We start from the raw sequence: 19,919 nt of genomic DNA, 5'->3' as shown, positions 1-19,919 counted from the left end.
TGTCCCTTCCCGGCTAGTGCTCTCTCCTGCTCCCAAAAATAAATAAACATTAAAAAAAATTTTTTAAAAAAAGAAAGAAAGAAAAACAAAGCAGGAGGCACCACAATTCCAGACCACAACTTGTATTACAAAGCTGTAATTATCAGGACAGTATGGTACTCGCATAAAAAGAGACATACAGATCAATGGAACAAAATAAAGAACCACAAATGGACCCAAAACTATATGGTCAACTAATCTTCAACAAAGCAGGAAAAAATATCCGATGGAAAAAAAAGCAGCTCTTTAACAAATGGTGCTGGGAAAACTGGACAGCAACAAGCCGAAGAATGAACCTAGACCACTTTCTTACACCACACACAAAAATAAATTCAAAATGGACCCAAGACCTAAATGTAACACGAACAAAATCCTAGAAGAGAACACAGGAAGCAAACCTCTCTGACCTCGGCTGTAGCAAGGTGTTACTTAACATGTCTCCAGAGACAAAGGAAACAGAAGCAAAAATGAACAACTGGGACCTCATCAAATAAAAAGCTTCTGCATAGTGAAGAAAACCATCAACAAAACTAAGAGGCAAATGACAAAATGGGAGAAGATATTTGCAAATGACTTATTAAATAAAGGGCTAGTATCCAAAATCTATAAAGTACTGATAACTTATCAAAGAAGTTTCTCCAAAGAAGACATACAAATAACAGACACATGAAAAAAATGCTGAACATCACTTATCACCAGGGAAATATAAATCAAAACCATAATGAGACACCACCTCACATCTGTCAGAATGGCTAAAATTAACAACTCAGGACACAACAGATGTTGGCAAGGATGTGCAGAAAGGGAAACCCTCTTACACTGCTGGTGGGAATGCAAACTGGTGCAGCTACTCGGATAGTATGGAAGTTCTTCACAAAGTTAAAAATAAACTACCCTGTGACCAAGCAATTGGACTACTAGGTATTTACTTACTCAAAGGATACAAAAACGTTGATTCAAATGAGCACATGCACCCCAATGTTTACAGCAGCATTACCAACAACAGCCAAATTATGGAAAGAGTCCAAACGTCCATCGACTGATAAATGGATAAAGATGTGGTATATATATACAATCAGCAATCAAAAAGAATAAAATCTTGCCACTTGCAATGACGTGGATGGAGTGAACTAGAGTGTATTACACGAAGCGAAATAAGTCAGAGAAAGACAAGTACCATATGATTTCAGTCATATGTAGAATCTAAGAAACAAAAAGATAAACATGGGGGAAGGAAGGAAAAATAATAATACAAAGGAAGGCAAACCAGGAGACTTTTTTTAATGATTAAATTTTTTTTAACTTTTTTTTTAAGTTTGTTTATTTGGAGAGAGAGAGAGAGAGGGAGGGACAAAGAGAAAGGGTAGAGTGAGAATCCCAAGCACATTCCACAGTCAGTATAGAGTGTAATGTGGGACTCAAACTCATGAACCATGAGATCATGACCTGAGCTAAAGTTGGATGCTTGACCAATTGAGCCACCTAGGCACTCCCATAAGACCCCCCCCCTTTTTTTTTTTTTAACGTTTGTTTATTTTTTTTTTCAACGTTTTATTTTATTTTTTTTGGGACAGAGAGAGACAGAGCATGAACGGGGGAGGGGCAGAGAGAGAGGGAGACACAGAATCGGAAACAGGCTCCAGGCTCTGAGCCATCAGCCCAGAGCCCGACGCGGGGCTCGAACTCACGGACTGCGAGATCGTGACCTGGCTGAAGTCGGACGCTTAACCGACTGCGCCACCCAGGCGCCCCTAACGTTTGTTTATTTTTGAGACAGAGAGAGATGGAGCATAAACAGGGGAGGGGCAGAGAGAGAGGGAGACACAGAATCTGAAACGGGCTCCAGGCTCTGAGCTGTCAGCACAGAGCCCGACACAGGGCTCAAACTCGCAGACCGTGAGATGATGACCTGAGCCGAAGCTGGACGCCTAACCGACTGAGCCACTCAGGCGCCCCAAGAGAGACTCTTTTAAAGACAGAAAACAAACTGAGGGTTGATAAGCGAGGTGGGTGGGGGATGGGCTAAATGGATGATAGGCGTAAGGAGGGCACTTGTGATGAGCACTGAGCATGGTATGTAAGTGATGAATCACTAAATTCTATTCCTGAAACCAATACACTATGTGTTAACTAACTTGAATTTAAGTAACTGGGAAGACGGGACGGGACGGGACGGGAAGGAAAGGAAAAGAAAAGAAATTTAATGCAACTATAATTCACATCATCACCAGATTTTACTTTTAGAACCTCAACAACTGACTCTTATGTTCAAATGGAAAAACACACAAGAATGGTCAAGAAAGCTCAAAAAAACAGCAGAAGTGTGGAGGAGAATCAACCCTACTAAATGTTAAAAAAATATTACACAAACCGAATAATAAAAATCATGGGCACTGGCATGAATCATCAAACCACTCCAGAGAAGGCCCAGAAACAGACCCAAACACAAATAGAAACACTCAGTACCTGAAAAGGCAACACATCCAATTAGTGTTGGAAAATTTAAGTTTTTGGAGCACCTGGTAGGCTCAGCCAGTTAAGCATCCAACTCTTGATTTCCACTCAGGTTATGACCTCACGGTTCATGAGATCCAGCCCAGTCCTGTGTTGAGATCAAGCTACACATCGGGCTCAGTGCTGACAGCATGGAGCCTGCTTGGGATTCTCTCTCCCCCACTCTGTCCTTCCCCCAGCTCACACACATGCACGCTCTCTCTCAAGATAAACATTAAAAAAACAAAGAAAGAAAAAAGAAAAGCTGAGTTTTTAAGAAATGGTATTGATCAATAGGAAAGCTTACCTGAATGCAAAAACTAAAACCATAAAGTATGAAAAGGAACAATTGGGGGCGGGGATTATCTAGAAAAGACCTTTCTAACTTTATAACTCAAAATCCAGAAGTCATAAAAGGAAACACTTGAGGGGCACTGTCTGGCTCAGTGTGTAAAACATGCAACTCTCAATCTCCGGGTTTTGAGTTCTGAGCCCCACGCTGGGTAGAGTTTACTTTAAAAAAAAGGTTGGGGCGGGGCAGTGGGGGGAACGCCTGGGTGGCTCAGTCAGTTAGGCGTCCAACCTCAGCTCAGGTTATGATCTCGTCCAACCCCACCTCAGGTTATGATCTCGCAGCTTGTGAGTTCAAGCCCCACATCAGGCTCTCTGCTGTCAGCACAGAGCCTGCTTCAAACCTCTCCCTCCCTCCCACCCTCCTTCCCTCTCTCTCTCTCTCTCTCTCTCAAAAATAAATAAATATTTTTTAAAAATAGAAAAAAAAGAAAAAAATTGAGAAATCATATAAAAATCAAAAACTTTAAGCACTTGGGTGGCTCAGTCAGTTACACATCCGACTCTTGATTCTGGCTCAGGTCAAGATCTCAGAGTTACTGAGTTTGAGCCCCGAGTCAGGTTCTGTGCTGCGTGCAGAACCTGTTTGGAATTCTCTCTGGTCTCCCTCTCTCTCTTCCCCTCCTCCACTTGTGCTCACACGCTCTATCAATATAAACTTAAAAAAAAATCAAGAACTTGTATAATGAAGTCTCGTAAGTAATTTCTGATAACAAATGACAAACTAGGAATGAGACCTGGTATCAAATCACTAAGGAATAATCTCCCTAATACAGGGGCACCTGGCTGGCTCAGTCAGAAGAGCATCTCTTGATCTCAGGGGCCAGGAGTTGAAGCCTCACAATGGGGGTAGAGTTAAAAAAAAAAGAAGAAAAAAAAAGAATACAAAAAACAGCTCTGGAAATAAGAAAATTTTGAAAACAAACAAAAACCAGATCCCATAGAAAAATGGCCTAAGTACACAAACAACTCACAGGAAATAAAAATGGCCTTCAAATATATAAAGACATGGTCACCTTCACTCTTAAAAGACATGCAACTAGAATTACTAGATACTGGTACCGTTTCTCATCTATCTGACAGACAAAAATCCACAACTTTAATAATATAGTATGTTGTTGCTATAGGAAAACAGGTACTCTCATACACAGCCGGTTAAAGTGCAAACTGCTGCCAATCCTTTTGGAAGGCAGTACAGAAATACTCCTCAAAATCAAACATGCCTCATCTCTGACACAATAATACCACTTCTGGAATTTTCCCATGCACCTGCACAGGACAAAGTAAGTTCAAAGCTATTCATTACAGTACTGTATCATTTACAATAGGAAAATTAAGAAAACCCATTCTACCACAGGATGATTAAATAAAACGTTACTGCCACATAATTGAAGTCCGTGCAGTTGTTAAAAAGAACAAAGCAACATTCTGATGGATACGTAAAGATCTCCAGGTAGTTGGGTAACAAAAAGCAAGGGCGCGACAGTGTGTATTTTGTACTACCTTTTATGAAAGAAATATGAAAAAAAACTATTTCCATACTGTATACCTATACACAAAACTGGAAGGATCTACAATACAAAAAAGTGAAGTCATTACTTATGGGGACAGAGTGGATGAGTGCAAAGGTGAAGTTAAGACCTATTGATGTATAACTTTTTATACTGTTGTGATTTCTGAAACACGAAAATGTATAAAACATTACTCATTCAAAATAGAAAGTTTAAAAATGGGGGCACCTGGGTGGCTCAGTCGGTTAAACATTCGACTCTTGATTTCAGCTCAGGTCATGATCTCATCAGGGTTTGTGGGTTTGAGCCCCACCTGGGGTATGCCTGGGATTCTCTCCGCCCCCCACTCACTCTCTGTCCCTCCCTTGCCTGTATTCTCTCTCTCTCCCTCTGGGCCCTCCCCTGTTCCTGTTGTCTTTCTCCCTCTCTCTGCCCCCCACCTGCTAATGTTCTTTCTCTATTAACAAGCCTTAAAAAAATTAAAACAGGGGCACCTGGGTGGCTCAGTCAGTTGAGTGTCCAACTTCAGCTCAGGTCATGAACTCACAGCTCGTGGGTTCGAGCCCCACGTCAGGCTCTGTGCTGACAGCTCAGAACCTGGAGCCTGCTTTGGATTCTGTGTCTCCCTCTCTCTCTCTGCCCCTCCCCCGCTCACACTCTGTCTCTCTCAAAAATAAAACATTAAAAAAAATAAAAATAAATAAATCAAGTTTAAAAATAGATTAAAAAGAAAATTTCTCTTCCCCCACTTCGGTCCTTGGATTTAGCACATGCTTTCAACCTACCCCCTAGGGGATGGAGACCTAGAAGATTTCCTTTTTACAGTTTTTGATGTTCTTGGTGATCTGGAAGAACTCCTGCTTCTCCTCCTACGCCTTTCCCTGAAAGATGAAAATATGTCATTTAAAAATATAGCAATTTAAATACAGGACAATTCAAATATACAAAAGAAAAGAATCCTTAATGCTCTCAAGTGAACAGTATTCTTAAAAGGTTAGTTTAAACTCATGTTATCTCATTTCAGTGCAGGTCAAATTCTGAGCAATTTTATAGACATGGAAAATATGTTCTAAGATTTCATAATAGAAAAGGTAGAAGACCTTCTTTTCATCTGGTTTATGTGAACAACAATTTCCTGAATAGAAAGAATATTAGATGTTTCTGATTCTCTCAAGTACGTTCTTCCTCAGCATCTAAAACATTTTTTATGTATCCAGATCCTCTGTCATGCTTCTAGCTCCTCGCTGCCCCACTGTGGATTATTTAACAAGGTAATAGGCCCTTTTCAAGAACTAAAAGATTAAGTTGGCTTGTAAAAAGTGAACTTATCAGATCTGAGCATTTAGAATGTCTCTAAAAAAGTATTTACATTAATTCACTTTACAGAGAAATTGTTTTACCCTCCATCTTCCTACCATTTTATTACTCTATTCATTTAAAACTGAGTGCACAAGTTGCTAAGACAAAAGTAAAGCAGTTAAAGCCTGGGACTTAAATATGAAATAAAAAATAACTACTACCTTGATTAACATAATTTAGTATTATTAAAAACTATTTTGCTTAACTTGTTAGCAAATGATGCATATTCAAAATTACTTCATTGAAAACCTGGCCAAATGAGAAACAATGAATTTCAAGATGTCCATAATTCAGGGGATAAGATAGGGGAACATACTAATTACAATTAATGTGTCTAACGACCTATCTCACAAGAAGCCCTGATTATTAGGCCATATAGGTGGAAGAACCAAATCCCCTAGAATTCAAGTCCTCCATACCACTTCAGCAAGAAGATTCTAGGCTAATAAAACATTTTGCCAACATCTCTCATTATAAAATATAAAAAAAACTAGATAATGCTCAGATGTGGTAGATACAGATGTTCAAAAAAAAACCTCAAGACCTTTGGAAACACAATTCCAATTCTACCTAAGGCTCTCTCATCCATTACCCAATTTTAGTTCCATGACACCCCAAAATTACACGTCCTGACTAAAGTGAAAATTAGGTAACGATATTCCATTCAGTTAATGCCATGTCTTAACAACTCAGCACAAGTACAGGAGGTACTTATCTCACAGCATGAGAATGTCAGTGTATCTTACTTGTTTACACAAAATGATTCTACTCTGACCAGTTTAAGTCTTCACTCAAGAAGCACTATGTACAGGGGGACATCTAATGACTAATACCTGATGTCATTGAGAGCTAAGGCTGGAAAGACAGCAATCTAGAGTGTCAATTTGTTGAGAAAAAAGCAGTCAGCTGTAGTTTGAAGAACTGTAGTTGGTTAGACTTAGATTGAAACTTTGGTTCCACACCTTATCAGCTGCATAACTAGGGTCATATTACATAATCTGAGTCTCAATTTTTCCAACTGGAAAACGGAGTTAATAACTCATGCCTGTGGTGCTGTGATGAGGATTTAAGATAATACCTGTAAAGCACCAAGTACAGTCTCTCGCACAAACCCAGTGTCAATAAATATTTTCTGCTTAAACATCAAAATTTTTTAAAAAAATGCAGATTAGGGGACAATCTTGAAAACAAAAATACCAAGCACACTCTTTTTCTGAGCAGTTAAAATGTTTCCTGTGTACTCAACAATTCAGAGCACATGAGAAACAGAAAAACGCTAAAAGCTAACAAACTGTAACTCTTTGCCAAGCTCTTGTGAAAGCATGAAACATTCCAAACTTCTGAACCTTTAGAAACGGATGTCAGTCAGCATTTATTCTCCAGGCCCCAGTGGCTAGTTAAGAATATATTTAAGAATGAATGTGAATATCTGAACTTTCTTGAATGTCAAGCAACTTAAAATGGCCCCTGAAAATATTAAACACTTCAAAGTCAACAAAAAAGTAAATGCAACTAATTTAAAAGGAATCAAAACAGTATTTGTGTTACAAAGGGCAGTGACTAAATGACCACATAAACACAACAGAATATGTGACAATAAAATCACTGTGCAGAGAAGTGGCAGTTGTGAGGCTCAACTGGTATCCACAGCAATGAGGCCAAGGTAATTCTTCAGCTTCAGGTCCAGTGTGCCAAAATACGGCAGCCATCTATTATAAGCCCCATTTGAACATGGACTGCTGCTCTCAACTTCATCCTTCTGAGGCAGTTTTTAAAATCAGGTACCAAGTACTGGTTATAGAACTCTCAACTAAACTTAACCTCCTAAAAAGAAGAGAAAAGAGCTACTGTACTTCTAATATGAAAGTGCAGAGCAGATGGAGAATTTCCCCTAAGTTTCAATTTCTTCATATTTTGAAACCATGATAGTAACAGTCTTTTCACAGACTTACTGTGAAGATTAAATAAGGTAGGTCATGACAAACTGTGCTGAGACAAAATCTGGTATATGGTAAGGCATTCAATAAATGCCTGCAATTATCTTGTATTACCTAACCAAAGACTGGTATTAAGAACAGCCTAAAGTTAATAAAAACAGGAAATATACATTCATCTCCAATTATTTTCCATGCAAAACCACATTTAAAGTATACATAACACTGGCTAACACATGTATTTTTAATATCTAGCTTAACACAAGTTAGGAACCTCCGTTTATCAGTTATGGTATCCTCTGGAGTAATGGATACAGGTTTAGATAATCTTGAATCAACGAAGGTCCTCTTTTTTGCAGCTGTTACTATGGCAACCTGCTGCCACCTGGTGGCAGTGTACTTATTAATAGAGGGAACAATCTCTAAGAAAAAAGCAAAACCTTAAAATTGACAGATAAACGAAAACCAAAATTTAAACATCATGCACTCACTCAAGAAGAGAGAGCAGTAAAAATTAAAAAGACAAAAAGGACTAAAATTGCAATTTTAGTAATCATTTTGCATATTAAATTTACCATATCATTCCAAAAAAATATAGAAGTCTGAGATTGATTCTTCCCTATTTGAAAGAAAGAAAGAAAGAAAGAAAGAAAGAAAGAAAAGAAAAGAAAAGAAAAGAAAAGAAAAACTTGCCCTTGCTACCTCATCCTCCAAGAAAATAAGCAATAGCAGCCACTGCCACCACCAGGGTTAAAACAGTGGATTACAAACAACAGTTAAAACTTTTCAGATCATTTTGCCCGATTATCATATCTTCCTCCTCACAGATTCAACACTGTGGCAAATGCTCTAAGAGAGAAATGTTTACTCTGCAATTAGAAGGAAATGTTCTCGTATTATTGGACTGTTTTCTCTTGCATGGAATAATTTACGTTTTCATTTGTCACCAGTAAAAATTTTAAGCATTATCAAACCTGCTGGAACTACGAGATCTTCTTGATGCATTGTAACTTCTGGGTGGTGTTCTGGATTTTTTATCCTTCTTTCTTTTCTCATCTATCTCTTTGGATCTGTCCTTGTCCCGTTCCTTTTCTTTGTCCTGCTCCTTTTCCTTTTCCTTGTCTCGCTCCTTTTCATGCTCTTTTTCCCGCTCTCTCTCTCTGTCTTTTTCCTTGTCTTTATCCCGGTCCTTTTCCCGGTCTTTATCTTTGTTTTTACCCCGTTCCTTTTCTTTTTCACGTTCCTTCTCCCTGTCTCTCTCTTTTTCCCTTTCCTTTTCTCTATCTTTTTCTTTCACTCTTTCCTTTTCCTTGATCTTTTCTCGGGTGTCTTTTCTCTTGTCCCTTTAAAAACAAAAATAAATAAATAAATTCACAACTAAAATTATTCTACTCCCCAAAAAGGACCTCCCTCTCTGTCCTCAACAATTATCAACACAAAACAATTTATACTAGCTTAGAATACATTACATAATAATTTCTATATAACCCAGGTGCACATGAAGCTGCTAAATGAAACAATTATCAGTCTCAATTAAGTATTTTAGAAACCTCAAGAGTCATTCTGATCATTAGACTCAAATCAATGGCAATCAATATTAATCACTACTAAAACAATCAGAAATAAGTTGCATGTCTCCCATTAAAAACCTAAACCACAGTAATTTTTTAACAAATGAAGCCATAAAAAAATTAACACTAACTTCCCCAAAACTCACCGTGAACGTGAACGACTCCGTGACTTCCGTCTCTCCCTTGATTTAGAGCGCTTTTTATGTGGGCTCTTAGATCTACGTCTGTCTTTTTGTCTTGAACGTGATCTATTATGGGATCTACTCCTAAAGAAAAACAAGTTGTTGGAACGTCAAAACTTACTCTTAGAATTTGTTTTTAAAAATTAAAGATGTCTTTCAGGTAAGAAAAATTTTAAACTGACCCCAACAGTATTTATCGGTCTTTTAAAATTCTCTATTATGAAATGCTTTAGATTATTTGAAATAAATTATTTATTGGCAACTTTACCAAATAGTTCATTATCCAGAACACAAAGACAGAGAAAGAAATTAAGTTCTCTTCTATGTCAGACTGAAGCTGGTATATCCAAGTGTGGCTTTTGGCTTTCCTTTGCTAATTATTATATACCAATTATTATAGGACTGCTCTCACAGAAGAAGTTTTTATAGCATAAATTAAATTTAACTCTTGACTTACATGGAACAGGACAGCTTGTGGTTAAAGTCCGACAAGAAACAGTGGTTGTATGCCTGAATGGTTTCTCTAAATGGCTGTGAAAGGTTTGTCATAACACATACTAAGAATGTATTAAGATGCACAGTACTAATTATGCTGCTAATGTGACAGGAAAGTAAACATCACTCATGAGTTAAAGCTATATATAATTAAATGTTGGATTCGCAAGACCTTGATTTTATAACTACATAAACACAGCTATTAAAAGAAACCTTTATTACTGGAATTCTTGCAGGAAAAATAATAACTCTCACTCCAATTCTGAAATTCTCTAGGCCCCTTCTTCCCACTGAAATCTTACTTATGTGACATGAACTTTTCTCATAATGTCATATCTTAGCAACTATGTATTAAAATATAACAAAACTGAATGCACACGACTTAAATAACAAAGTGATAAGACTCACCAGCTTTGGAGTGAAACAATCCGGCTCTGACACAGCTGTGCCACACACTAGCTGGCTCTGAGAACTCCGGCTAGTCATTACCCTCTCTAAGCCTAGTTTCTTCATCTATAAAGTTGGGAGTCAAAATCATACCTACATCACCTATGGCTGTCATGAGGACTGAGTCAGATGATACACGGAAAACTGCCTAGCAGTCTGGCACAGAGTAAATGCTTAAGATCCTTAATGCTCAATAACATCACTATTAATAATTAACATAACTGAAAACTTTCTATCTTTATATATTCCAAGGAGATCATATAAACTTCCACAAGTATGCCTTATACAATTAAAATTCATCTCGATAGTCATGTTTTCAGGAATTAAAAACAACGATCTATAAAATACATACAGTTAAATGTTTGTGGTATGCTAAAAAACCAGAAAAATCTCCAATTTTCCATTAATCAAATCTTGTTTTTTAAACACATTTTTCAGTTAGTTAAAATTTGTTTTCTAATAGCCAATTCTCAACTGAATCGCTCATCTATTATATTGCTTTAAAATTATACGTTCATCTTCATACCACATTTTTGATACAAGAAGGTAAGTCACTGTTTGTAGACATCTTTATTACTAATAGTCAAGTACTAGATATTAAGGCAAAACTGAAAACTTTTTTAATCCATTTATAGGAATCCACATAATGGTAATATTTCATAAGGCCTTTGCTTCTGTGTACTTAATTGAAAGTCTTAACATTTCTGTTCTAGTTAATCTTACTGAAAATATACATAGTAATTTTGTTTTCCTCCAACACTGCTTTCCAACCTTAAACAAAGAAACACCTTTTAAAAAATTAAGTGTAGCCTTAGTAAATAAAAATTAATTTAAAAAACGCTGTTCACGTGGCTTCATATCTTACCCTATGGTCCTCAGAGTTTGAAAGTCCCAAGAGTAATTACTGTAGTATTTTAATTTTGACATTAAATACTTTCAAGTCCCTATTTCACCCACTAGTCACCTACAAGAAGTGTTTTGATTAGGATCGATAAAAGCTTCAAGTCAAAAGCAAATCTAATCCAACCACAGATAGACTTCAGTGATCATTAGGAGATCTTATTTTAGCATAAAATACAAAACTGCATTTATAAATTAAACTGCAAATGCAGGGCAACTTACCATTATGTCTCATCAAAGTTCAACTCTAAGTCCGCTGTTTCCCATTAAAATACTATAAAATGTCTTAAGAGTTCCCATGCTGGTCTGTCAAGGTTACTCATGAAGGTCAAACTGACAAGAAACTCATTCCTACCTCCTATTATAAAAGGGGAAGGAACAGGGAAAGGATGGGGGCGCAGGGATGTTGGGCCTAGAAGGAGGGCTCTAGAAGCATCTGAGGATGCTGAGAAAGTGGAAGAGGGTAGGCCTTCAAAAGCAAAGGATTCTAAACTAACACTCCTGCTATTAAGTTTAGTGGGGGAGAGCCAGAGCTGAGGTTGGTATCAAATCCAACTAGCAGGGGAGGGGAAGACAAGAAATGCCTACCATCCCCCTCCTCCCCTACCAGGGAAGTGGTAACAGGAGTAGGTTCCTCCATATCAAGATCCGTAAGTCAAATGTTTCTGAGTAAGGGATTATTTTGTCCCCTTAAAAAAAACCTATCTTCTTTTGTATTTCTTTATGAGCTCAGTAAAGGTCACATGTGGTTCTACATATATAAAAACAGTACAAATTTATAAAATAAATCTATGTGAGTGGTAGGTGTATATATATATATATATATATATATATATATATATATATATATATATATACATATGTGCATGTATATGTCAAGAACAAGCAATTTCTGGAACACCTGAAATTACCCAGTAATTCAGGGTGGCTGAGTAGGTTAAGCATCCGACTTTGGCTCAGGTTACAATCTCACAGCTCCTGAGTTCAAGCCCCACATTGGGCTCTGTGCTGACAGCTCAGAGCCTGGAGTCTGCTTCAAATTCTGTGTCTCCCTCTCTCTCTGCCCCTCCCCCACTCTCTCTCTCTCAAAAATAAACAAACATTTAAAAAAATACAAAAAAAAAAAAAAACCCAAGCAATTTCTATTGCTATGTAGTCAGACCTAGAGGAAAGCATTCTCACGAATTAAGAACAATTAACAAATTACTTTAAATATTTATTTCATAAATTTCATTTTAGACTGAATAATCCTTCTCCCACTAACCCTTGGAAAGGGAAAATATCCTAATATACCTAACCTAAAATAAGACCAAGCACCTTAAAACAGAATTAAATAATATACTCCAACAGATAAATCTGAATTCACAGACCTCATCAAAGAAACAAATGTTAATCAAGTTTTGCTTTTTTCCAACCTTAGAAAACCATGAAGGTATCAGACTTGGAGCACACCTCTTGTCATCAACACAAAATGAGATTCAGGTCTCGGGTCTCTTTTTTTCTTCAGAAAAAAAGTAATTACTCTTCAGCTCAATTCTGTATTTCCTGTAACTCCTTTACCTTCATCACAGCCTGTCAACCTGCAGAAATATCCACAACCTAGTACCACTGTTTCTGTACCACTTTCCTTCTCCAACTCTGGCTCCTGTGGCACTGCCTTGTTTCTTGTACGTGACACAACTTCCTTCACTTGGATCTGAACTTGCCTTGCTGGAAGGCCTTGAAGGGAAATAGTAAAACCATATCCCCAACAAGATTTTACAAACTAATAACAGAAAAGTATATACGAGTAAATAGCTAGAAGAATAGTTCACTAGAGTCAAACAAAGAACATCGTATTTTTTTTTTTCCATTTCATTGCTTTAATTTCCTTGGTATCGTAGAAAAACAGACTAAACTGAGCTTGCTAATGAGGTTCAACATACCACATATTGGTTTCCTTTTTTCCCTCCCCTCGAGCCCTCCTCCTCCTCTAATACCACCACACACCCAGCACAGACACACACACACCTTCCTTTACCCCTTCTCTTTAGACTGCAGCATGCACGCACATATAACACGTAATTAGGATCCATTATATACAATTTCACATTTCAATATCACCTCCCTCCGTATCTTAAAGAAGACAATAGAAGTTATCACTTTAGCCACGATTCTTTAGGACACTTCCAATCAAGGTGCTATCACAAGTTTACATTCTGAGGTCCACTCTGGACTAAATACAAAGAAACAGAATTTTTTTTAATAAAGAAAATTAAAAGGATAGAATTGTACTCAAAAGTAAGATAAATACGGACAGCTGGGTGGCTCAGTCAGTTAAACATCCAACCCTTGATTTTGGCTCAGGTCATGATCTCACGGTTGTGGGATCAAACCACTCTTTGCGATACCCACTGACAGCGCAGGGCCTGCTTGGGATTCTTCTTTCTCTCTATGCCTCCCTATTCACATGCACGCATTCTCTCTCTCAAAATAAAGAAACAACAAAAACAAAAAGTAAGATAAATAGAAAAGAAACAGAGTTGAAGCATAACAGCTGGAGCTACAGCTGCCAAGTTACTCCTGTGTTTCAGCTCCCAAAGTGGGTGCAGAAGGCTCTTACCATCAATGTTACCAAAGATGTGAGGCACCCCATTTGACGCATGGGACTAGAGATAGGTAACTACTGGAAACCAAGATCTGAAGTTCTATACCCCAAGCCTTGAGAAGACAGGGGGTTGGGTGGAGTTCCCTTTTCTCAATAAAAAGAATGAAAAGTTTCTGCCGGTTCTGTATGAAGGCTGGTTTAGTCGTAGAAAATTCAAGATTAGAGCACCTTACAAAAGAAAACCAACTTCTAAAACTGAAAATTAGTTGAGATCATAAAAATTATACAGTGATTAGATAAAATTTCATTCTTAACTACAGTATTATAATTAAAGCAACATTTAATGGTAACCATAATTCCTGAACTTCGCTGGTTTCTAAATTCTGATATTTAAAGAAAAATCAGAAAATCTTAACTATTTTAAATACAAGACAACAAAACTTTAGAAGATGATAGCAGAAATTCTCACCTGTGTTTTGACTGTGATCTTTTTCGTCTAGAATGGGATTTTGAACTAGACCTGGATTTTGAGCGAGTGTGGGAACGAGATCGACCGCCTTTTCTTTCATTGCTCTTTCCAGACTCTGGGAGGAAAAAACCACTTTGCAGTGTAAGCTCAGAACAATTAAAGATCCCAGTTAATAATCAGGCACAAGTGGAATGTACCACATATAGTGCAAGGGGCCTACTCTCTGTACATCCTCCTCCTGTGCAATTATCCTTCAGAAACATCCAAGAAAGTCATTGCATAAACTCGTTGAGTGCAGCCACCCTGCAGCAGTACATATAAACCAGATGATTATAAACAGCTGTTCGTAGTATTTTGTTGCTGCCATAACGTACGATTATAACATGTCTGTAATTCCTAGGACAGTGACTGTAAATCTTCTCTCCATTTATTTTGCTAGAGTGAAGCTTAAATTCTGAGTGCTAATTTAGAAAATGTGCTCAACTGTAAACCACCTACACATTTTTGCTTGGAATTTTAACTTTTAGTAAAAGCAACATAAAGTCTCAGTAGGTGTTCCTTTTTATCTTGCTAAAACAGTCCCTGTATTTTTTCTGAATCATGGGTTCTCTTTCCTATTTTTAAAATTAAAACTTTGAAGGAAAGTGAATCTTCTCAATTAGAACATTTTAAGTATATTTGTTCTTGTTTTTAGCTTCATAATAACATTTATACCTTGCTTTAAGCAAATCAGTTTTCAGCACTAACTGTGCTATGAAAATATAAAGAACTGATTAACTCAAGCTAATGTGCCTTAAAATTCAGTATCAAGGGAAAACATATTTGGGCTAAGCAGTTCTTTGACCTTAGACACTAGTAAGTCACTTACTCTTTCTCGAGTTTCAGTCTTCTTGTAAAATGAAGGGACTAACCAAGATAATTTCTAAAATTCCTTCCAGTTCTACGATTCTCTGATCTTAAAGGGTGACCTATGTAACAACACTATTGCCTTACCTGGTTCAATGGCTGCTGAGATAAATGACTGAGCCTCTCGCACTCGCTTCATTACTTCTTCTAACTCCTTAGCTGCAGCCTGAGGTGTCATCTCAGGGGGTTTTACTATTGCATTGTTGGAGTGATTAATTCTAAATTAAAAATATTAGCATATCACAAATACACACCATATTTTACAAAACATAAAACAAATGTTTACATGATACAAAGATTTACATATGTGAGGACAGCTTGAAAGCACACTAAGAACAATACAGCTAAATACAGAATAACCAAAACCAACATCAAAACCATAATTCTTCTCGTTATCACCCATCCTTACCTCTTGCTAACAAAGTCAAAAGCAAGGAAAAAAAAAGGAAAAACTGAACCCTAGTTGATTTCTTTAACAACTTCAATATACCAGGACAAGTGCTTTTCCACACAACTTACAATTATAATAAATTAAAATGCTAACACCAATATTAAAATGAATCATTTCTCGTCTTACAAGATTTTGTTGATAGCTCTGCACCCCAGGAGGTTGAAGGGGAAGCTGTGTATTACGTGCACAATTTTAATCAACTGTGAACCATGGGTGAGTCAGCTATAACTTTGAACGTGGGAAGCACCTGATAAAACTCTTCCCTAGCAGGTTATACAGTGGTTTCTCTGATGCACATAAATGAATTTGGTGAGTCTCGCTTTACCCCTTTCACATTGAGAAGACAAGCATTCACTAGAAAGAGATTTTTATCCTTTCATACCTGAATCGTGATCAAGCTGTATAACTAATGCAATTACCTACGAAGTTCAGATAAAACTGCTGCCTCAATAATCTGCATGAAATAGAATTTCTGGTCTTGAACATGTAAAGTCTACACCAATTTTTCATTTTGCAAACAAGAGTATCAGAAAATATTAAAATTCAAAATGTATGATTTAAAGCATTTCTAAATATTTAATACTATTTTCTTCCTGAGATCTTGGACTTACCAAAATTCTCATTACTGTATTACTCTAAGTTCAACTCTATGTTAAATCATCTGTAAGTCTAGTTATAAAGCAAAACCAATCTTATTATAGCTTATAGAAAAAGACCTACAATCATTACACAAAGCATATAATGTTAACATCAAATGAGATCTTATAAAATAGAAAATAAGACATTGTGAAATATAACTTTAAAGACTAAAATGGTAAGTAACCCATGTATTTCATTTATACTTAACACAAAGTCTTCCTTTCCACAAATTGCCAATTACTATTAAAAAGAAAAAAAAAAAGGCCTTAATTATATCAGCAATACTTTAAGTTTTTCCAAAATCATTAAAATTTCTTTGTTTAGGGTTTCTTACTTCAGTGGCCTGTCTCCAAACATAACTCCATTAAAAGCAAGGGCCCTTGGTACAGAATTTTGGTCTGCAAATTCCACAAAAGCAAACCGAGTTGGCTGAGTCTCATCACCTGCCATCCGCACAAACTTCACTTCTCCAACTTGTTTAAAAAATTCAAGAAGTTGATCAGCTGTCGTTGTCTGAAGAAACAAAGTCACGCTTTAATAAAGTATACTCTTTTTTAAAAATTAGGTAAATATTATTTTATCAATCGATAGGACTTTTAAGAATGGGAAAAGATTAAGAGGTCCTACCACTCACTTTTTTCTTAAATTAGTTACCTGGGAATTCAAATTGCCAACGTAGACTGTTCTCCTAATTTCATCAATTTTGGAAGGATCCACATTTCCCATAAGCGGTGGCTGTGGTATCTCTCCAAGTGTTGCAATGTTGGGGTCTAGTGCTGCTGCTGGTATAGCTCCCAAACTGCTAAGGGAAACACCCAACTACAAAAAAACAAACAAACAAACAAAAAATCACATTATTTTCTATTAGCATCAAACATTACCACTCTTTAATCTTAAAAAGCAACAATCAACTCAACAAGAATGGAAAGTGACTAGGGAGTCCAGGTGTGTGTCTAAATTATTGAAAGTGAGGTCACAGAAGTTCTATGTACAATTAGAAATGTAACCTAATTCTTTTTTTTTAAGACATAAAAATGTCTTTCATGTTTATTTATTTTTGAGAGAGAGAGAGAGAGATTGCAATCAGGGAAGGGCAGAGAGAGAGAGAGGGAGACACACACTCCAAAGCAGGCTCTAGGCTCTGAGCTGTCGGTACAGAGCCTGACGTGGGGCTCGAACTCATTAACCACAAGATCATGACCTGAGCCAAAGCCAGACACTTAACTGACTGAGCCACCGAAACACCCCAGAAATACAACATAATTCTTATCTGGGTATTTTAAATACTTTCAAACTTGAAACTAAAAATGAAGAGTCAATTCTCATTTTCACAGTAGTTACGTACTATGAAGTTGCCATGAACTGGATTATTGAATATGTTATCACTCCTAGGGAAAATACAGGGCTAGGTTCCTGAAAGCTTCTGGTCACAGTTTCATCACCAATAACTGCATTATCTTGTTTTATGTGTTTCTAGTTAAAGACACCTAATGTAATATATAATGCTGATTCATTAACATTGAACTCACAGCCAGAAGCACTATCAACCAGTGCTTCAATGAACCTTATCTAACCCCTGGGTTTTCTCCGTAAGGCCCATCACAGCCTTCCAGCCCCTCAGGAACATGAGACAGCACTTCAATACTTGGGTACTAGCTTAAAAAGCAAAATCAGCAAAAAAATACACAAAAAATATTACAGCATTACAGGTAAGACAAGAAGGCAGGGTACTGCTGTTTGAACTTAGCTGAAAATGAACATATCAAGCAATTCAAATTATTCATCATTCTGTGGGTCAAGAAATGACCAGAAAGTACCGCCATGTACTGATTTTGAGGTTTCAAACATATTTTAGCTAGTTGGTGAATTCACAAGCACAGAATTCACAAATAGTGAGAATCAAGTGTATCCTGGGCATTCAGCAACAGTTACTAAGTTCCTAATAGTTAATAATCATGGCTCCTAACTTTTGCTAACCCTAGAAGATAGATATGAATATTATGCCAATTTCACAAAGAAAAGGACTTACAGAAGTTAATGATTTTCCCAAAGCTATTGAGCTACCAAGTGGTAAAGGCAGGGAACCACTATATACAGACTAAAACTAAAACAGGTACAAAGTTTACCTAAGAAAAGAAATCGAAAATATTAAACTTACTTATACTCTGGTAGGAACAGAAAAAAACCTTTGGATGATCTTTCGTAACATAATTAAATTCAGTTTTTAGTTCAAGCATTAAGGAACTTTTTTTAAATTTATTTGAGATACAGAGACAGCGTGAATGGGGGAGGGGCAGAGAGAGAGAATCCCAAGCAGGCTCCATGTTGCCAGCACAGAGCCCAATATGGGGCCTGAACTCACGAAGCTGCAGAATCATACCTGAACCGAAATGAAGAGCAGTACACTTAATCAACTGAGCCACCCAGGTGCCCCAAGGAACATGTTTTTAATGTGAACTTAAATTAGAAAAGAAAGTATCTCAAAATTTGAAAATAGAAAATTCTGCAGAAAAATGCGAAGACATTTCAAGGGGGAAAAAAACACTACAACTTTCCATTTATGCAATTTAAGAAAATTTTGAGCACTGACTGTGTATTATTACAAACTAAGATTAAGCAAATACCAAAGAAGAAGACTTCCTAAAGGTGAAAATGTAAGTTGATGAAACAATTATCACTTATACTTGTCAAGTGGCCTGTGTATCATCTTCCTAAAACATGCCAAGTCATGTCTTACCCTGCTTAAAACTAATCAATGGCTTCTAATTACCTTTAGAATAAAATTCAAACTCCTTTCCATGGCCAAAAAGCCCTATAATCAGTACCCTATCTCTCTCTCCAAAATCTCACAACACATACTTCCACCACCCCCATTTACAAAGCTTCAGCTATACGGACTGCCATTCTATTTATTCATTGAAAACACAAGTTTTTCCCACCTGATGCATTTCATTTGGCATTCCTTCTGCCAAAACACTCTTCTCCCAGCTTCTGCCAGTCAAATCCTTCAGGCATCATGTCACCGATCCCCTCTAAGAGGCTTTCCCTGACTTTATATAAAGCTTCATTTACTCTCTACAACATCACTGTTTTGTTCTTCATAGCACATACTATAATCTGTGGTATCTTGCTAACAGATGTTAGATTTGTTGCTCAGCATTACCATTTCAAGTTATCATAAAGTTGTATAAAATATCTTAGTTCAGAGTGAGTGAGTGATCTCTATGAATCAAGACTACCACCATCTGAGCCTAGTTTTTGTCCATGTTTGCTTCTGTACTGAGACACTCCTTTTTTCCCCTCACCCCTTGTCTTCTATTGTATAAGGTACAAAGATGTTTGAGCATAACATTAAATTTGTTTTACTGTGCAAAAGAATTACTACATCCCATTAAGTTAAATAACAAATATGGGTCTTATTATTTATTAGTTTTGCATGGACTTAAAGCATTAAACAGGCCTTTCCAGTTGTAAATCTCTTTGATCTGCAAATTTTCTCCACTGGGACACTATACTTGGAATGGGCTTTTCCAAAGCATCTAATCCAACCCCTTTGTTTCTCAAATTTAAAGATCATTCAGTTCT

General features: G+C 36.9%; 1 protein-coding gene across 4 annotated transcripts in view; it reads right to left on the bottom strand.

Moving 5' to 3' along the window:
- SREK1 (splicing regulatory glutamic acid and lysine rich protein 1) overlaps positions 1-19,919 on the bottom strand; it is a 49,995-nt gene that overhangs the window by 11,729 nt on the left and 18,347 nt on the right. For 3 of the 4 annotated variants that reach the window (XM_047850667.1, XM_047850675.1, XM_047850683.1), the window contains 7 exons: positions 16,989-17,153; positions 16,669-16,847; positions 15,332-15,462; positions 14,339-14,453; positions 9,405-9,524; positions 8,662-9,030; positions 5,180-5,275 (listed from right to left, as the gene is read on the bottom strand). In XM_047850667.1, coding sequence (XP_047706623.1) covers positions 5,180-5,275; positions 8,662-9,030; positions 9,405-9,524; positions 14,339-14,453; positions 15,332-15,462; positions 16,669-16,847; positions 16,989-17,153 — 1,175 coding nt within the window. Of the gene's footprint in view, positions 1-5,179; positions 5,276-8,661; positions 9,031-9,404; positions 9,525-14,338; positions 14,454-15,331; positions 15,463-16,668; positions 16,848-16,988; positions 17,154-19,919 lie in introns of those variants that run through there. The other variant, XM_047850691.1, reaches the window with a different exon arrangement.

Source organism: Prionailurus viverrinus, chromosome A1, assembly GCF_022837055.1.
Source record: "Prionailurus viverrinus isolate Anna chromosome A1, UM_Priviv_1.0, whole genome shotgun sequence".
NCBI classification, from domain to species: domain Eukaryota; kingdom Metazoa; phylum Chordata; class Mammalia; order Carnivora; family Felidae; genus Prionailurus; species Prionailurus viverrinus.
This window is presented reverse-complemented; position numbering and strand designations above follow the sequence as displayed.